Genomic DNA, 17,222 nt, shown 5'->3' with positions numbered 1-17,222 from the left:
ATTGCTGTGTTCTTTTTCCTCCATGCATAACGCCCCTTGTTATACCCAAATAGCTCATCAGTCCACAGCACCTTATTCCAAAATGAAGCTGGCTTGTCCACATTTTTAGCATACCTCAAGCGGCTGTTTGTGCTGTGGGCTTCCTCTGCATCACTCTCGCAAACAGCATCTCCTTGTGTAAAGTGCGCTGAATGATTGAACGATGCACAGTGACTCCATCTGCAGCAAGATGATGTTGTAGGTCTTTGGTGCTGGTCTGTGGGTTGACTCTGACTGTTCTTACCATTTGTTGCTTCTGTTTATCTGAGATTTATCTTGGTCTGCCACTTCGAGTCTTAACTTGAACTTAGCCTGTGGTCTTCCATTTCCTCAATATGTTCCTAACTGTGGAAACAGACCGCTGAAATCTCTGAGACAGCTTTCTGCATCCTTTCCCTAAACCATGATGGTGATCAATCTTTGTCTTCAGGTCATTTGAGAGTTGTTTTAAAACCCCCATGTTGCTACTCTTGAGAGAAAATTAAAAGAGGAGGGAAACTTGCAATTGACTCCCTTAAATAGGAGCTGTCAGCCATACTATGCCAGGATAAACACACACACATATAAGTAGATAAATACTAGCTCTACTTACATGACAGATGTATTGCACTGTCCACGATTTCATTTCAGTGAATTTTATAAAACGAAAATACGGAAATGCAGAGAATTCTGTTCCCTGGCAGGGGCCATCATTAGTCCCTCCAGCGAAGCCAATGCTGAGGTCATTTCCTCCCTTACCCCCCTTCCCTCCTACCTACAGCAATTGCCAGCGCTATATTACTGACACCCCTGCATCCATGAGAACCCCCCAGCCCTGCTACTATATCAGTAGTGATTCCCCCTGTATTTACCCTCAGCCCTGCAGCGTCCATCTCATCTCCCAGCATAAAAGCATTTAGCAGGGAAGAATATATGCAGCTCCAGCACCAGAGGAGAATCTGTGTGCGCTGCGTGTGTTCTTCCCCGCTGGGCTCTGTGGTGCTGCGGGCGGGGATGTTGTGGGGTGGAGAGATAATGCAGGGGGAGTCCCTTTGTAAATGGTGGCGGGGCCAGGGTCCCCATGGATGCGGAGATACCCGCTGCCCCCCGAATAAAGTTACGGAGATGCCGACAGAGTGCAGGGAGGGGGCGGACAGTGCAGACGCGAGGCGGCCAATGAGAACGGGACAGGCTTGAGTGACACAGGCTGCAGCCAATCAGGCTGAACTAGCTGTGTCTGGGCAGAAAAGCAAAGAAGAACTCCCTCCCGCCCCAGCCTGCACTGCATCTTCGGTTATGCGGCTTCTTGCTGCGTCCTTTAGAGCTGGGGACATGAGGAGTTATCTACAATTAAAAAAAAGTAAGATTTGTTTTTAAGTTAGGCATTGCCTTTTTAGTATCCATTTTATCTATATTACCGATAGAAATAGGGAATAGATTTTTGTTCTTAAGCCTAACAGTTACTCTTTAACCTCCCTAGCGGTATGGACAGAAATGTCCGTTCAAAAAAACATGCTGTGAACAGTATAAACATGCATACACATCAATACTCTCCTGCACTGTATACTAGACCCTTGCTTGACACATTTTGGCAAGTTACAGGGAAAAAAAAGTTTTAAAAATAAATTTTATCACTGTTTGCACAGAAATCCTGGGGAAATTGAACGCTGGGAAGGTTAAATACTTTTTCTAATAATTGGATTCACCTGTTTATGTAGGTCAGGGGCCACTGAGCTTACCACGCTAATTTGAGTTCCAATAATTAGTTGTAGAGGTTTTGGAATCAATAAAATGACAACAGTGCAGTCCTGTCTAATTTTGTTTAAACAATTATTGCACACTTTCTGTAAATCCAATACTCACTTAAGCCCAAAGGGTTGTTTATTTTTTGCATCTGAGCAACTTTCACTTCCCATTCATTTGCCAATAACTTTATCACTACTCATCACAATGAATATCTTGTTTTTTCTGCCACTTTCTTGTTTTTTAGGCTTTTTTTGGGCAATACATTTTGCTAAGAATTAATTTATTCTAAATCCATTTTAACAGGAATATTAAGAAAGAAATGGAAAAAAAATCATTATTTCTCAGTTTTTGGCTATTATATTTTGAAATTAATACATGCTACCGTAATTAAATGTATTTTATTTGCCAATTTTTCCTGCTTTTTATACCATTTAAATTATAACCCTATCACTATGTATGGCGCCGATATTTTTTTGGGGAAATAAAGGTGCATTTTTTCAATTTTTTACCGATTTTATACTTTTTTGGCGCCTCTATTATCCCTGTTATTTCAATATCTTAGTCCACCCTTGGTGGAGGGGTGTATCCCCATTTCTTCCTATCTATAGAGAGCAACTTTTTAAACCTGAGTGGGGTCAAGTCACAATTCTCCCCACCTGCTGTCTCAGTGGTTGCCTTTGTGGTAACCCTGACTTGTGAGTATAACTTTTATTTCATCATAATTCCACTTTTGAAAAAAACTATTACACTAGATTGGGCTCTCGGTTTCTTTCACCCTTGTTTTTTCAATTTGCGTCCATCACTATGTACAAGCATAATTTTAAAAAATTATATTAATATACTCCTTTGACATGCATATTTAAAAAGTTCAGACCCCTAGGTAACTATTTATGTTGTTTTTTTTTGTTTTTTTAATTTTTATTTTTTTTATTAAAAATGTTTTTTGGGTAATTTTTGGTGTGGGAGATAAACAGCTAATTTTAAATGTAAAATAATGTATTTGTTTAATAAAAAATAGATGTGGGTGTTGTTTTACTATTTTGCCACAAGATGGCCACAGTCAAAGAATCCTGGAAGCATGATCGTATGCTTCTAGGAAATATTAGGAGGACGGGAAACTTTTTGTAACACTTACAAACTGCAGCCTCTGATAAGAGGCAGTCGGCTTTTCGGCGGGGAGCTTCGATCAATGAATGAGATCTTTAATCCCATTCATTGATTGCTGGGCTAACGGCCGGCAGCGGGAGCGCACGCGGGAGTGCGCGCAGCCCAACTGGACGAGAATGTTCGTCCAGTTGGGCTTAAGTGGATAAACTTCATTTCACTTCTCAAACATCACTGTGTGTGTCTCCTATATGGTATATTTAACTGACATTTTTTATCATAACAACTAACAATTTATGCAGGAAAATGTATATGCACGATGATTAACAAGTTGCCCAAACTTTCGCATCCCACTGTATGAGGATTGAGAGGTGAGGCAGGCTCTGTATTGCTGCACTTGACAAAGAGTGGAGGACCACCATGGCAGCTGTCCGTTGTGCTTTTCACCGCTCAGCCATGCTGTTAGCACACATGTTGGGCTTGATTCACTAAACCGTGATAACTCAAATATCACACCTTATCAAATATATCACACCTTATCAGAGTAGCATAGTGAGTGCTACAAACTTATGCCTGCTAATTGGCAATGGCACTCGTCCAGCCCTGAACCCCTGCGGCTTTGTAGCGCTCGCTACGCTACTCTGATAAGGCGTGTTAACTTTGATAAGGTGTGATAAGATGTGATATCTTTAATAAGGTTGTGATATTTGAGTTATCACGGTTTAGTGAGTCAAGCCCGTTGTGTGAATAAACAACACTTTGAAAATCTTCAGTGCTGGTTATCTCGCTTGACTGAAGACCTGGCGAGGTCGGCATCTGCACCAGAGGGGCCCCACGGGCCACCAGCTCGGAGCGGAGCTGCAATGAGGGTACAGGACAGCTGGAGGAAGCCCAGGGTAAGCAGGTTTTTGTTTTTTAATTACGGAACTTCCCTTTAAAAGAATAAGAGTAAGTTTTGGGCTGTGCAACCTTTCTCAGACTTCAATCCTGTTTCCTGTTAAATTTCTATTGTAACACTGTTGTTTATTGTTACATCACTATTTTGTGTACCATTGCTGAATGCTGTCACGCCCCTGTGTATCATTATTTAACGTTGCAATGTCTGCCCTATCGGTTGTGCGTTATATGCATTTGCGCTTTCTAGATCAAGCTTAATAATAATAAGGGCCCTTTTCTACTAGCCACGATACTCTTGAACAAGCGGATCGCCGGCGTTTTGAAGATTGCTAGTGCCCGTGATTTACATGTAAATATTTTTACATTAGCGCGTTTAGATTTTTCCCCAAGAGCAATTGTAGTGCTGCGCGATTATTGTCACGATTGCGTTTAGCTCCCGATGGTAAACATTGCAATCTCGTCGAGTGGAAAAAGACGCTTTTGTATGTGCAAACGCATTTGTGATTGCGCTTGCAGGCGGAAAACCAGCCTAACTGCTAATGACTTTTTCATGTGAATATAATTCAGCATAGGCGAGAATTGTGATGTCTGTGCTGTTCTCTTGTGTGGACTTGTAGGTCCTACCTGCATCAAAGAGAAGAAGTGGTTTATGAGGATCCCCAAGTGATCGGGCAGCCAGCCGTCATTCATGACATCAGCTCGCTCCTGCTCAGCTTCCTCCTTCCTGTTGTCACTGATATCCCACAGGCGGTCCCTCAGATCCTATTGTATGAAGACCATAGACTTATTGCAGGCCTGTTTATGGCCATCAGTAGCTGATTTCTCCAGCCTATTGTCTCTATGGAATACTCACATCCAGCCTCTGGTGCAGTTCTGCTTTGGTCTCCGGATCTTCCCACATGTCCTCTGCTATGGAGTTAAAGTCTGACTGCCACTGGGACACAAACTCCTGCTTGTGGTCCGGGCGCTTCAGATAAGCCTTAAATTTATTCCTGCAAATGTACATATAATTATGAATAATAAATTCACTCTATGGATGCAGAGTATCCAGCCTCAACAGTCACAGTATCAGTATGTATCAGGGCCAGATTTACCACTATCCTATGAGCCCCACGTGCCCAGAGGTGCCAATGCTGTAGATGTGGCTGATTCCCACCACTACACACAGTATTCTGAGCATAGGTGAGGGCTGCTACAGCGTTAGTCATCCCGCTGTTTCTGGCTATCACTTTTGTATTAGCAACCTTAGCTATGTCTGTAGTTAGGGGCGGGTGTGATCATCTTTAAGAGGTGGGATTTAGGGTGTGGCAGGTTTTAAAGCGCTGGGATTTCTTTGCCTATAGGTTTATGAAACTGAACTTTTCTCCTTTATATAAAAAGTGGGATTAACATAAAAAAGTGAAATAACTCTTAAAAGATTTCTGAATTAGGGTCCTCATATTTACCTCTACACAATGGCCTCGATTCATAAAAGACCGTACGATAAAATATTCTGGTCGTTAAAATACAGCTCCACAGACTAAATAATCTATAAATAAGTATTGTAAAAAAAAATAAGCACAGAATAAGCTCCACAGAAATAGCAGTTGTTTCTGTGGATGTCACTTATATCTTTACATCTGTTGAATAAAATTAAGTTCTTGGCTTTCAGCACCCATCCGAGCCGTGCTGTCCCTTTTCTTGTGCATTAAAAGGTTGTGCTCATGGCATCCACAGGAGGGGGTAAGGGTTCTCCCCCCTGCTTGAACAAACCGGAAACTGCGGCCGCAGTGGCCAGCAGAGTTTCACTTGCAGCCTAAACATACCTGAATGCATCATTCTTGGCTGCTCTCTACTGCCATCTGCCGGACGCCACTACCGCAATGCAGCTTTGAGCCCTGACCATTGCACCTGTGACCCCCGCCACTATGGGGGAGGGGGGGCACCACGGGGGTGTTGAGGGCCTGTTCCTCCTCTCTCTACCCACCCGCAGGTGCAGCCAATGCATGAAAAAATGTCTATGTAGTTGTTAATTGTCCCTATTCCCTCTCAAATCTTGGAATTGGCGGGAAGGCTCTTTGAGTCCTAAATGTGCACACAGGAGGGCCTCACCCACCACCGGCCTCCATTTCAGGAGGACAGCCTGAAGTTGAGGACTCTGAGTCAGAGCGGAGGAGGAATCATTGAGTATTTTGAAAGGGGAGTAAGTGACCAACGCCATCTGCAGTGAGTGTAATATTGTTATTCTCAACTTGGGCTGGGGCTGGTGGAGACCGATGGTTATGAAAAGGATTCACAAGTTTTCTAGGTGATATTGTTATCCTCTACTTTGGTTGGGGCTGGTGGAGGCCTTAAGACTATGGATGGTTATTCACTTTTTAACTTTTCTGTGTGATATTGTTATCCTTTACTTTGCCTGGGGCTGGTGGAGGAATAATGGTTGACTCATATGTCTGGTATTTAGAACCTTATTCCTTCTTCAAGGAGAAGGTGGGCACACTGGTAGAGCCATGTACATTTGACTCCGCCCCGCAGTATCTCATGGCCACACCCCTTTTCCTCCCAAACACCCCCCACTGGAATTTTTTTGCGGACACCCATGATTATACTGTTTCCCAACAATGATAAATGCAAAGTTCAATTTCTGGGTTTGAGTCTGCATTAATAGCACTAACCAGGGTCAGATTTTTGGAAAGGCAGCAAAGGCCCAGGCCTAGGGCTGCTGCAGCCCAAAGAGGCGCCTGGACATGAGAGAGGGGCTGCTGCCTATAATAGAGGAAGCTGAAAATGGGGAAGAAGACAAGAAAAAAGGAAACTGATGCCCAAGGGAGCTGTTCATGAAAGAGAGGGGCTGCAGTATATGGATGATACACATGGAAGAGGAGGCTGCACATGGAATGGGAGGGGCTGCCGTACATGGATGATACACATGGAAGAGGGGGCTGCACATGGAATGGGTGGAGCTGCTGTACATGGATGATACACATGGAAGAGGGGGCTGCACATGGAATGGGAGGGGCTGCCGTACATGGATGATACACATGGAAGAGGGGGCTGCACATGGAATGGGTGGAGCTGCTGTACATGGATGATACACATGGAAGAGGGGGGTGCACATGGAATGGGTGGAGCTGCTGTACATGGATGATACACATGGAAGAGGAGGCTGCACATGGAATGGGAGGGGGGCTGCTGTACGTGGATGATAAACATGGAAGAGGAGGCTGCACATGGAATGGGAGGGGCTGCAGTATATGGATGATACACATGGAAGAGGAGGCTGCACATGGAATGGGAGGGGCTGCCGTACATGGATGATACACATGGAAGAGGGGGCTGCACAAGGAATGGGAGGGGTGCTGCAGCATGTAAAAGAGAAGCAACAACATAATTGGCCTAGGGGTACAAAAAGTATAGGGCCCTTTTCCACTAGCAATCGCAATCACAAGCGATTGCGATTTTTCATTAATTTTGTTATGCGATTGCGATTTTTCATTTGCATTGCATTATCGCTCTAAAAATCGCTCCAGAAAGCGATTGCGATTTGCGATTTCCGAATTGAATCACTATATTGGAAAATACTTCTCATGATTTCTATGATAAAGTAACAACCCTAGCGATGTAAACATCACTAGCGATTTGCGATTTTGCGATTCAGCTGTGTAGTGCAAAAAGGCCATAAATCCGGCCTTGCTACTAACAACTACAAGAGTGATAACATGACCAGCGTAGTTTACCTTATATTGTACAGATAATGGATTACAATGAAGTGCTCCTGCCTCATGCTCCTCAGTCCAGCTTTCACAGCAGCTTCATACGTCTTCTCTATCGTCTCCCAGTACGGCACCAGGAACTCGGGGATCTCCTAATAAATGAAGGGTGAAAAATAAATAAATAAAAAGCTACACCAACAGTTTTGAGAACCACTAAACCTCATTCAGGCCTGGAACCCACTACAAGTCGCAAATGGCAATCAAAATCGCTGGTGTTTGGAATTAGCGATTTGTAAGTGATTTCATGAGCGTTTTCCAGAGATTTTGGGAGCGATTTTAAAAAGTGTAAGCTTTTTGCCAGCGATTGTGATTGCAATTTGCAATTAGCGATTTCAACTCATTTTAAATCATTATAATTTTTTTTACAGTTTGCAGTAATTTAAAATCACACAAACCGCTATGTGTAGCGATTCATAAGCGATTTGCCAGCGATTCAATACTTGACATTGAAGCGCAAACGCTCCAAAAATGCTGCATGTTCTGCGATTGCGATTTGACTAATCGCAGTCGCTACTGTGGAATTTGGCACATCCATTTCCATTGGCAGAGCGTTTAGGGAAATGTCTAGTGATTGAAAGCGATCCTGTAACGATTGGGTGCTGCTACTCAGACGTCTGATTATTGGGTGATCTGCAGTATCACCAATAATGCAGACACTATACCTGATTATGTGGTGATCTGCAGAATCACCAATATTGCAAGTATGGCTCACAATGTACTGTGTGATAGTGATTGGTGCAACATTAAACAAATAGGAGATAGAGCCTCCCAGAGGAGCTGGGAGGCCTAGCAGCACTGTACTTAATAGTTTGACTGAACCTTACCAGAGGGGCTAGTAAGGTACTATCCGTACAGGTAATGGCTATATATAGCAAGACCTTACCAGAGGAGCTGGTAAGGTACTGTCAGAATGCGTGCCTATATACTTTAACCGGACCTTACCAGTGGAGCTGGTAAGGGACTACAGTGAACGTAGCTATGAAGTAGGTACAAGGCAAGATCCTATAAGTAAGTACTGAGTGCTCACTAGAGGAGCTGGTGGGCACTAACTGAGAACAACGCTAGTCCTCACCAGAGGAGCTGGTGGGTACTAGCTACAACAGAACTGAATAGGTTGACAAGACCTTACCAGAGGAGCTGGCAAGGTACTAACAGAGATAAGTGACTGGATAGTTTGACAAGACCTTACCAGAGGAGCCTGCAAGGTATTATCAGACACAGTAACTGTATAGTTTGACAAGACCTTACCAGAGGAGCTGGCAAGGTAATACCAGACACAGTAACTGTATAGTTTGGCAAGACCTTACCAGAGGAGCTGGCAAGGTACTATCAGTAACAAGTGTCACCTCACCAGTGGAGCTGGTGGCTAATACTACAAACACCTCACCAGTGGCAAGGGCCCACTGGTGAGAGGAGTGGTCGGACAGGCAAGGTTCGGCAACAGAGAGGCAGTATCAGTACAGAAACGACAGGCAGGAGAATAGTAGGTAATCAGGCAGAGGTTCAGCAACAAGGGTCAGATAGACAGAAGTACAGAATCAGTAAGCAAATGCGAGGTCAGAGAATAGCCAGAATCATACACAGGTAATCAAATAATAACAATATACAATAGTCCTAGTCTTGTGTGAAATCCCTGGTTTCCTCCCAGATCAAAGCACACCGGATACTAGTCTAAGGTCTGAGCGCTAACACGAAGTATTCACGACAGCAGACAGCTAGCTAATGGAGAACGGAGGCTTAAGTAAAGTAAGTTTGTCCTCATCAAGGAGAGTCCATAGGTACAATGCAAATGTACTTTTGACCTTCTTCCTGTTAGTTAATAGAGCCATTTGTAATTGCTCTGCGGTCAAAATTCCCTCAGCACGGAAAAAAACACAAACACTGTGAGGTAAAACACACCTATATAGTTGCTCTGAGGTAATATTAACTTCACAATAGATACATTGAACCACTCAGAGGCAAAATACAGCTCAATAGATGCTTTGAGATACAACTGCCGTTTGTGTTAACTATCTGAGGTAAAATACAGCTCGAGCTGAAAAAAAAAAAGAGATTCCGGTTGAAAAAAAGTCACTTCCAATCGAATAAACCCTTGGATTTAATACTTTTTTATATCGTTTTTTTCTCAATTTGATATTTTGGCATATTCAATCATTTTCCCCGGATGTTCAGCCTAATCGAACGTTCGTGTATGGTACCTCGAAAACAACGATGCTATTTTTTCGATCTAACGGGATAATCAAACACATTTATCTAATTGAAAAAAAAATGAAAAAATTGTACCATGTATGGGCACCATTAGCCTAAATTTTAAAAAGCCATTGACGATGCCAACTATGTTCGTATTTTAAAAAGGAACTGTAGTGAAAATAACTTAATAATTAAAATTTCTTATTTTTTTTACAATACTTATTTTGAGATTATTAAGTCAGTGTTTGTTCATTGTAAAATTTATCACAGGTGGCTGGCGACATCTTTTCTCCTGTCAGATGCAGCTCTGCGGAATGTTTGTTTCTGAGAGTTCTGAAGCCAGTGAAAATATGTCATTCTGCCCCACACACTGTCCATCCTGCCCCGCCCCACTGTGATTGGCCATAGTGCTGATTAGATGGTACGTGCGACAGGATGGAATGTGCGACATGCAGGGAGATGGCGCACACACTCACCAGCTAGTATATCTATATTAAGTGATAAGGCAATACTGCATGAGCTTTTGTAATTGGCTTGGTAAGCTAGTGAATATTGTATTTGTCCCAGCAGTTGGCTGTTACCTTGGGAATCGGCTCATTTACATACACCCATTCTGCAGATCCTGGCTGGATGGGTGGGGGACCCACAGGACTGGGCGCTGGCGGTTCAGGAGTCGCTGGAGCCGACCTGTTCTTCTTTCCAGGGGATCGACCTCTGGGAGAACCTTACAGGAACACAAAGTAAACATGAAATGTAGTGACTCCAAGTCAAATCCATTGGTTTATTGCTAAAGAATGTCAACATTTGTTAGATAGATTCTTCTAGTAATATCAGCCCTAGAAATTAAGCCAAGTCTCTCTATGAATCTCTATGAAGTGGATAGCAATGCCTGACCTTTTGACCTTATGGTGTCTGTCTAGTGTATACAAACATCGAGCATGCGAGCTTGCAGAGGCAGAGATAACCATTTAGTAGTGGCTGCAGAAGCTGCCATGATGCCACTACTAGGTTCACAGAAGGAGTACAGGATACAAGGCACCTGAACCTGAAGCAGTACATTTGAGACACGATTTGGGCATGTAAAATTGGGTGCCGCCATAGGCGCCCATGTTAACTTACAGGTTAACTGCTTTAGGCTAACCTGGTATACTTGGTCATACGTGTTAACGTGCCCGACAAGACTTTATATGGAGGAAACAAGACAAATTGCATCAGCGAATGAAAATTGACAGGTTTCACATCAACACCAATAAGACTAAACTTCCTGTAGCAGAAAATTGTGCAGCCAGAATCAGAATCAGGTTTATTCGCCAAGCATGACTGGGTCATGCCCAGAATTGGGTTTGGCACAGAAAAAAAGGTCAAAAGGCAATAAACGTTAAGACAATTGACGATTAGAGCAACCGTGGCAACAAACAAAACAAAACTTAAAAACTGCAACAACCATAAAAACTGCAACAACCATAAACAGTAGTGATTGGGCATTCAGCCGCGGGGATGCGGTGTTTCAGCCATGTGAAGTATAAAAAAGGTATTTTTGGAGGCTTTTGGGAGGCTTCAGACTCTCTTTAACCTTTTGTCTACTTTTTAGTACTTTCTCAGTTGTTAAGTGCTGAAAAGTTATTTTGTTGAGAAGATTAAAAATTACCTCCTTGTAGAAAACTTAAATCCTGGCTGGAGCCACTACCTATTCAGTAAGGAGTCCTTGGGCAAGACTCCCCTATACTCTGGGGTGACCTACTAAATGCCCTAACTGCCTGCAGCTCTCAAGTGCTTTGAGTGGGACACTGCTATACATATTTGTAAAAAATGTCTACTGTCCACTCTTCAGGGTCACCATAACCTGCTCAGAGCAGTGCACTGCTAGGCTGTCGTCATTGACAATGGAGACACTGATCAGCATGTGACCTTCTTGTTACAGTGAAATAAGAAAAAGACATTGTTACTGGAAATCTGTTTTAATGAGAAATAGCAAGTGGGCCGTTTGGCCACAGATAGAACGAGTGTCCTAGAACACAAGAGCTGTACGTCACAGAAAAAAGCCGAGCTTCTATCTGCTGTGGTAGATGAGAGATAATGATTTTAACATCATTACAGTTAGTATTTAAGTACATTCATTAGAATCAGAAATCAATATGTACGTGAAGCAAGAAGCTGTGCTATAACAGGGAAATTAGAATGTAAATCATAGGTAAATCATTCTCCCCATCTCTTTGCCATCACACCTCTCTTGTCTCTGTGCCGTCATCCCTCTGCTGTCTCCGTGCCGTTGTCTCCCCCATCTCTGTGCCATCCTCTCCCCCGTCATCCTCCACTCCATCTCCATGCCATTGTCTCCCCCATCTCCGAGCCGCCATCTCCTATATCTCAGCGCCATCTTCTCCCCCATCTCTGTGGTGTTGTCTCCCCTTTCTCCGTGCCGTCCTCTCCCACATCTCTGTGCCATCGTCTCCCCCATCTCCATGCCGACCTCTCCCCATCCCTGTACTGTCATCTCCCCCATCTCTGTGCCATCATCTCCCCCATCACCTTGCGTCCTATCCCTCATCTATGTGCCATCCTCTACCCTGTCTCCGTGCCATCATCTCTCCCATCACGGTGCTATCATTTCTCCCTTCTCCTTGCTTTTCTCTCCATATGTATGTGCCATCCTCTCCCCCATCTCCGTGTCGTTCTCTCCTCCATCTCAGTGCCATCCTCTCCCCCATCTCCGTGTCGTCCTCTCCCCCATCTCAGTGCCATCCTCTCCCCCATCTCCGTGTCGTTCTCTCCCCCATCTCAGTGCCATCCTCTCCCCCATCTCCGTGTCGTTCTCTCCCCCATCTCAGTGCCATCCTCTCCCCCATCTCCGTGTCGTCCTCTCCCCCATCTCCGTGTCGTCCTCTCCCCCATCTCAGTGCCATCCTCTCCCCCATCTCCGTGTCGTTCTCTCCCCCATCTCAGTGCCATCTTCTCCCCCATCTCAGTGCCATCCTCTCCCCCATCTCAGTGCCATCATCTCCCCCATCTCCGTGTCGTTCTCTCCGCCATCTCAGTGCCATCCTCTCCGCCATCTCAGTGCCATCCTCTCCGCCATCTCAGTGCCATCCTCTCCTCCATCTCCGTGTCGTTCTCTCCACCATCTCAGTGCCATCCTCTCCGCTATCTCAGTGCCATCCTCTCCCCCATCTCTGTGCCGTCCTCCCCCCATCTCTGTGTCGTTCTCTCCGCCATCTCAGTGCCATCCTCTCCGCCATCTCAGTGCCATCCTCTCCCCCATCTCCGTGTCGTTCTTTCTGCAATCTCAGTGCCATCCTCTCCGCCATCTCAGTGCCATCCTCTCCGCCATCTCAGTGCCATCCTCTCCCCCATCTCTGTGTCGTTCTCTCTGCCATCTCAGTGCCATCCTCTCCGCCATCTCAGTGCCATCCTCTCCCCCATCTCCGTGTCGTTCTCTCCGCCATCTCAGTGCCATCCTCTCCCCCATCACTGTGCCATCTTCTTCCTCATCTTGGTGCTGCCATCTCCCCATCATGGTGCCATAATTTTCCCCATCTCCTTGCAGTCCTCTCCCCCATCTCCGTGTCATTCTCTCCGCCATCTCTGTGCCATCCTCTCCCCCATCTCTGTGCCGTCCTCCCCCATCTCTGTGCCGTCATCTCTCCCATCTTGGCCCTCCTCCCCCATCTCAGTGCTATCCTCTTCTCATCTCATCTCCATACCATCCTCTCCCCTATCCCAATACCATCCTCTCCCCTATCTCCATGATTTCATCTACTTGCCGTCGTCTCCTGTCTCTGAGTTGTCACCTCTTCCTCATCTGTGTAGAGCCCCTGAACAACATTATTTTTCAGTATACAGGCAGATTTTTAATTGATAAAACATATTTTTGATGTGCAGAAGTTCCTGCTTGAAATGGATTGCTTCAGTGCACTAAGCCAGGGGTCCCCAACCTGTGGGCCGCGGCCCACTGGTGGTCCGTGGGCAGTTTTCTTTTGGGCCGTGGCGGGTCTGTCATCTCGCCCCACTCCCCCCGCGGCCACCGCTCCTGTTACCTTATGAGCGGGCGGATGCTTCTTCTCTTATATTCCCCCAGGCGCCGCTCTCCTCTTAGCAGCATCTCGTATTACAGCATCGCGTCTTGCAACTGCTGTGAGGAGGGAAGGAGGCAGGGCAGCAGTTCCCATTGTAACGGCGATGCATATCGCCGCTACAGGAAGCCGCTGCCCTGCTTCCTTCTCTCCTTACTACCTACCCATACTAGGGCGCTATAATGGGCACTATACCAGCTATACTGGGGCACTATACTAGCTATACTGGACACTATACTAGCTATACTGGGACACTATACTAGCTATACTGGACACTATACTAGCTATACTGGGACACTATACTAGCTATACTGGACACTATACTAGCTATACTGGGACACTATACTAGCTATACTGGGACACTATACTAGCTATACTGGACACTATACTAGCTATATACTGGGCACAACCTACCCATACTGGGCACTATACTAGCTATACTGGGAACTATACTAGCTATACTGGGCACTATACCAGCTATACTGGACACTATACTAGCTATATACTGGGCACTACCTACCCATACTGGGCACTATACTAGCTATACTGGGCACTATACTAGCTATACTGGGCACTATACCAGCTATACTGGGGCACTATACTAGTTATACTGGACACTATACTAGCTATACTGGGACACTATGCTAGCTATACTGGGCACTATGCTAGCTATACTGGACACTATACTAGCTATACTGGGACACTATACCAGCTATACTGGGACACTATACCAGCTATACTGGGACACTATGCTAGCTATACTGGGACACTATGCTAGCTATACTGGGACACTATGCTAGCTATACTAGCTATACTGGGACACTATGCTAGCTATACTGGGACACTATAGGAACTATACTGGAACACTATGCTAGCTATACTAGAGCACTATACTAGCTATACTGGGCACTATGCTAGCTATACTGGAGCACTATACTAGCTATACTGGGCACTATACCAGCTATACTGGGACACTATACCAGCTATACTGGGGCACTATACTAGCTATACTGGGACACTATGCTAGCTATACTGGGACACTATGCTAGCTATACTAGCTATACTGGGACTCTATGCTAGCTATACTGGGACACTATGCTAGCTATACTGGGACACTATGCTAGCTATACTGGAGCACTATACTAGCTATTCTGGAGCACTATACTAGCTATACTGGAGCACTATACTAGCTATACTGGAGCACTATACTAGCTATACTGGAGCACTATACTAGCTATACTGGAGCACTATACTAGCTATACTGGGGTAACTATACTAGCCATACTGGGGCAACTAAACTCTCTATACTAGGGCAACTATGCTAGCTATGCCACCGCACAAAACCCCTCCAACCTCCCCCCCCCCTCCCCCCGAGAAAAATTTGGCCAGAAAGTGGTCCCTGGGCCGGAAAAGGTTTGGGGCCCCTGCACTAAGCCATTGCTTTTATTCATACTGAATATAAATACAGAACGCCAACCACGCAATGACATTTCCAATACACACAAGTAAAATAGTTCACTATACCAGCCTTTGGAGATTTTGGCTCAGAGTCTTTTCCTCGGGGTGTGTTTGGCTTCTTCTCTTTTTTATCTGCTGAACCATCTATAATGATAAATAATAATTACCATTACATCTATGTCACTACTAGGTGATACATGCAATAAAATGCTTACACATTAAAAATACTTACAGGTTTTTTTTTACATCTGCAAGACTGCAGTCCTTAAAGACCACCTCCAGCCAAAAAAGGTCTGAATGGCAATACATACGGTATATGTAGTCTAGGCACTGTGTACAGTTACACGAACATATAAAGTTTACACCTGGTACATCATAGTGGATAGAACAGACTCACATCTATATCTGTAGTAGAACTTCTTTATTTCTCCTGAAGCTGAATCCTTGCTATAGCATTGTGCCCTCCTCTTCAGCCTGGTTAACTCCCAGCCACTCCCTCCCCTGCTCTCTGCCTGCCTGGATCAAATACTTATCTTTTCACACACTGTAGTACAGAAAAGAGACAGGGAAACTGCAGCAGCCTGTCTTATCATCAGATGTCTGTCTGCCTAGATTAGATCACATGGACACGAGCGGTGGAGTTATGACATCAATCCCCCAGCATCCTTTGCACCTATGGTTTGGAAAGAAAAGGACACAGTTTCACACTGGGGCGGGGATTTCAAGACCATATGTGGAATATGGACCCTGGGGTGAGAAAATCACAGTTTATCATGTGTGATTTTATCTTGGCAACTTATTAGATTTAAAGCAAACTGTAATTTATTTAGGTACTCTTTAAATAGTGATGGTCATGTCTAGGAGAACTCATGGAGAAGCATGTGATTGATCAGCTGATAGATATGCAAGTCTCTGATTTGTTGTGATCACATCCTGCTTTAGCACATGATTATGACTAGCAAAGCAGAGATTTACACATCTATCACCTGACCAAACTGATCACATTCCTCTCCGTGGGTTCTCCTAGACATAAACATCACTATCCTTAAAGCGAATCCGAGATGAAAAACTATCTTTAAAAGTAACTTGTCTATATATCTTATCTAAAGTTTAGATAGTTTACACAAATTTAGCTGCAAACAGCTTCAAAAGTTTATGATTATTTATTCCTGTAATACAATGAGGGCAGCCATGTTGTTTGTCACGTTGTCACAGGCCTGAGGGCTGGAGATGCTATCAGCTTGCCTGTGTGTAAATTCAGTCCCCTCTCCTCCTCCCTCCTCCCCTCTGTCTCTGAAATCAATGGCTAGTAACCTCCTCCTCCTGCCCAGACTGAGCTCCCATAAGCCCTTGCTACAGTGCCAAGGCACAAAAGGAAATCGTGGATAAGGCTTGTTTAGTTTATAGGGAATTAGAGTATTAAAACAAAACAAAAAAGTAATTGGCTTGAGGAATGCCCTATAAACTAAATGAAAGGAACACAATTATGCAATGAGTAAAAGTTTATCTCGGATCCATTTTAAAGAGGAACTTCAGCCCAAACAAACATACTGTCATTAAGTTATATTAGTTATGTTAATTAAAATAGATAGGTAATATAATCTCTTACCCACCCTGTTTTAAAAGAACAGGCAAATGTTTGATTTCATGAGGGCAGCCATCTTTTTGGTTTAAAGGAGGTGACAGGGAGCAGGAGACACAGTTCCAACTAACCTGTGTCCTGATCACCCTTCCCAGTTGCTAGGCAAAGAGAATAACAACATAGGAAATCGCATCATGCTTTGCACAGCATCAGGGGGAAAATGCCTGGGCCGTTTTCTTTGAAGGGGCGGGGCTTAGCTTCTGTGCAGCTACAAATGAGGCTTGGGTAAGAAAAACAAAGTTCTGATACTGTGAAACTGTTAAAGAAACACCAAGCCTTTTCAGTGCAGCTGAGTAGATTTTTAGTCTGGAGGTTCACAAATGACACCCATGCTAACCTACAAAT

At 44.4% G+C, this 17,222-nt stretch overlaps 1 protein-coding gene across 3 annotated transcripts in view; it reads right to left on the bottom strand.

The window, feature by feature from the left end:
- The window catches only part of SPEF2 (sperm flagellar 2), a 176,564-nt gene that overhangs the window by 41,312 nt on the left and 118,030 nt on the right, over nucleotides 1-17,222 (bottom strand). For 2 of the 3 annotated variants that reach the window (XM_068251235.1, XM_068251236.1), the window contains exons 20-24: nucleotides 15,302-15,379; nucleotides 10,289-10,431; nucleotides 7,482-7,609; nucleotides 4,619-4,757; nucleotides 4,390-4,527 (exon numbers count right to left, since the gene is read on the bottom strand). In XM_068251235.1, coding sequence (XP_068107336.1) covers nucleotides 4,390-4,527; nucleotides 4,619-4,757; nucleotides 7,482-7,609; nucleotides 10,289-10,431; nucleotides 15,302-15,379 — 626 coding nt within the window. Of the gene's footprint in view, nucleotides 1-4,389; nucleotides 4,528-4,618; nucleotides 4,758-7,481; nucleotides 7,610-10,288; nucleotides 10,432-15,301; nucleotides 15,380-15,808; nucleotides 15,909-17,222 lie in introns of those variants that run through there. The other variant, XM_068251237.1, reaches the window with a different exon arrangement.

Source organism: Hyperolius riggenbachi, chromosome 1 (assembly GCF_040937935.1).
Source record: "Hyperolius riggenbachi isolate aHypRig1 chromosome 1, aHypRig1.pri, whole genome shotgun sequence".
Classification (NCBI taxonomy): Eukaryota; Metazoa; Chordata; class Amphibia; order Anura; family Hyperoliidae; genus Hyperolius; species Hyperolius riggenbachi.
This window is presented reverse-complemented; position numbering and strand designations above follow the sequence as displayed.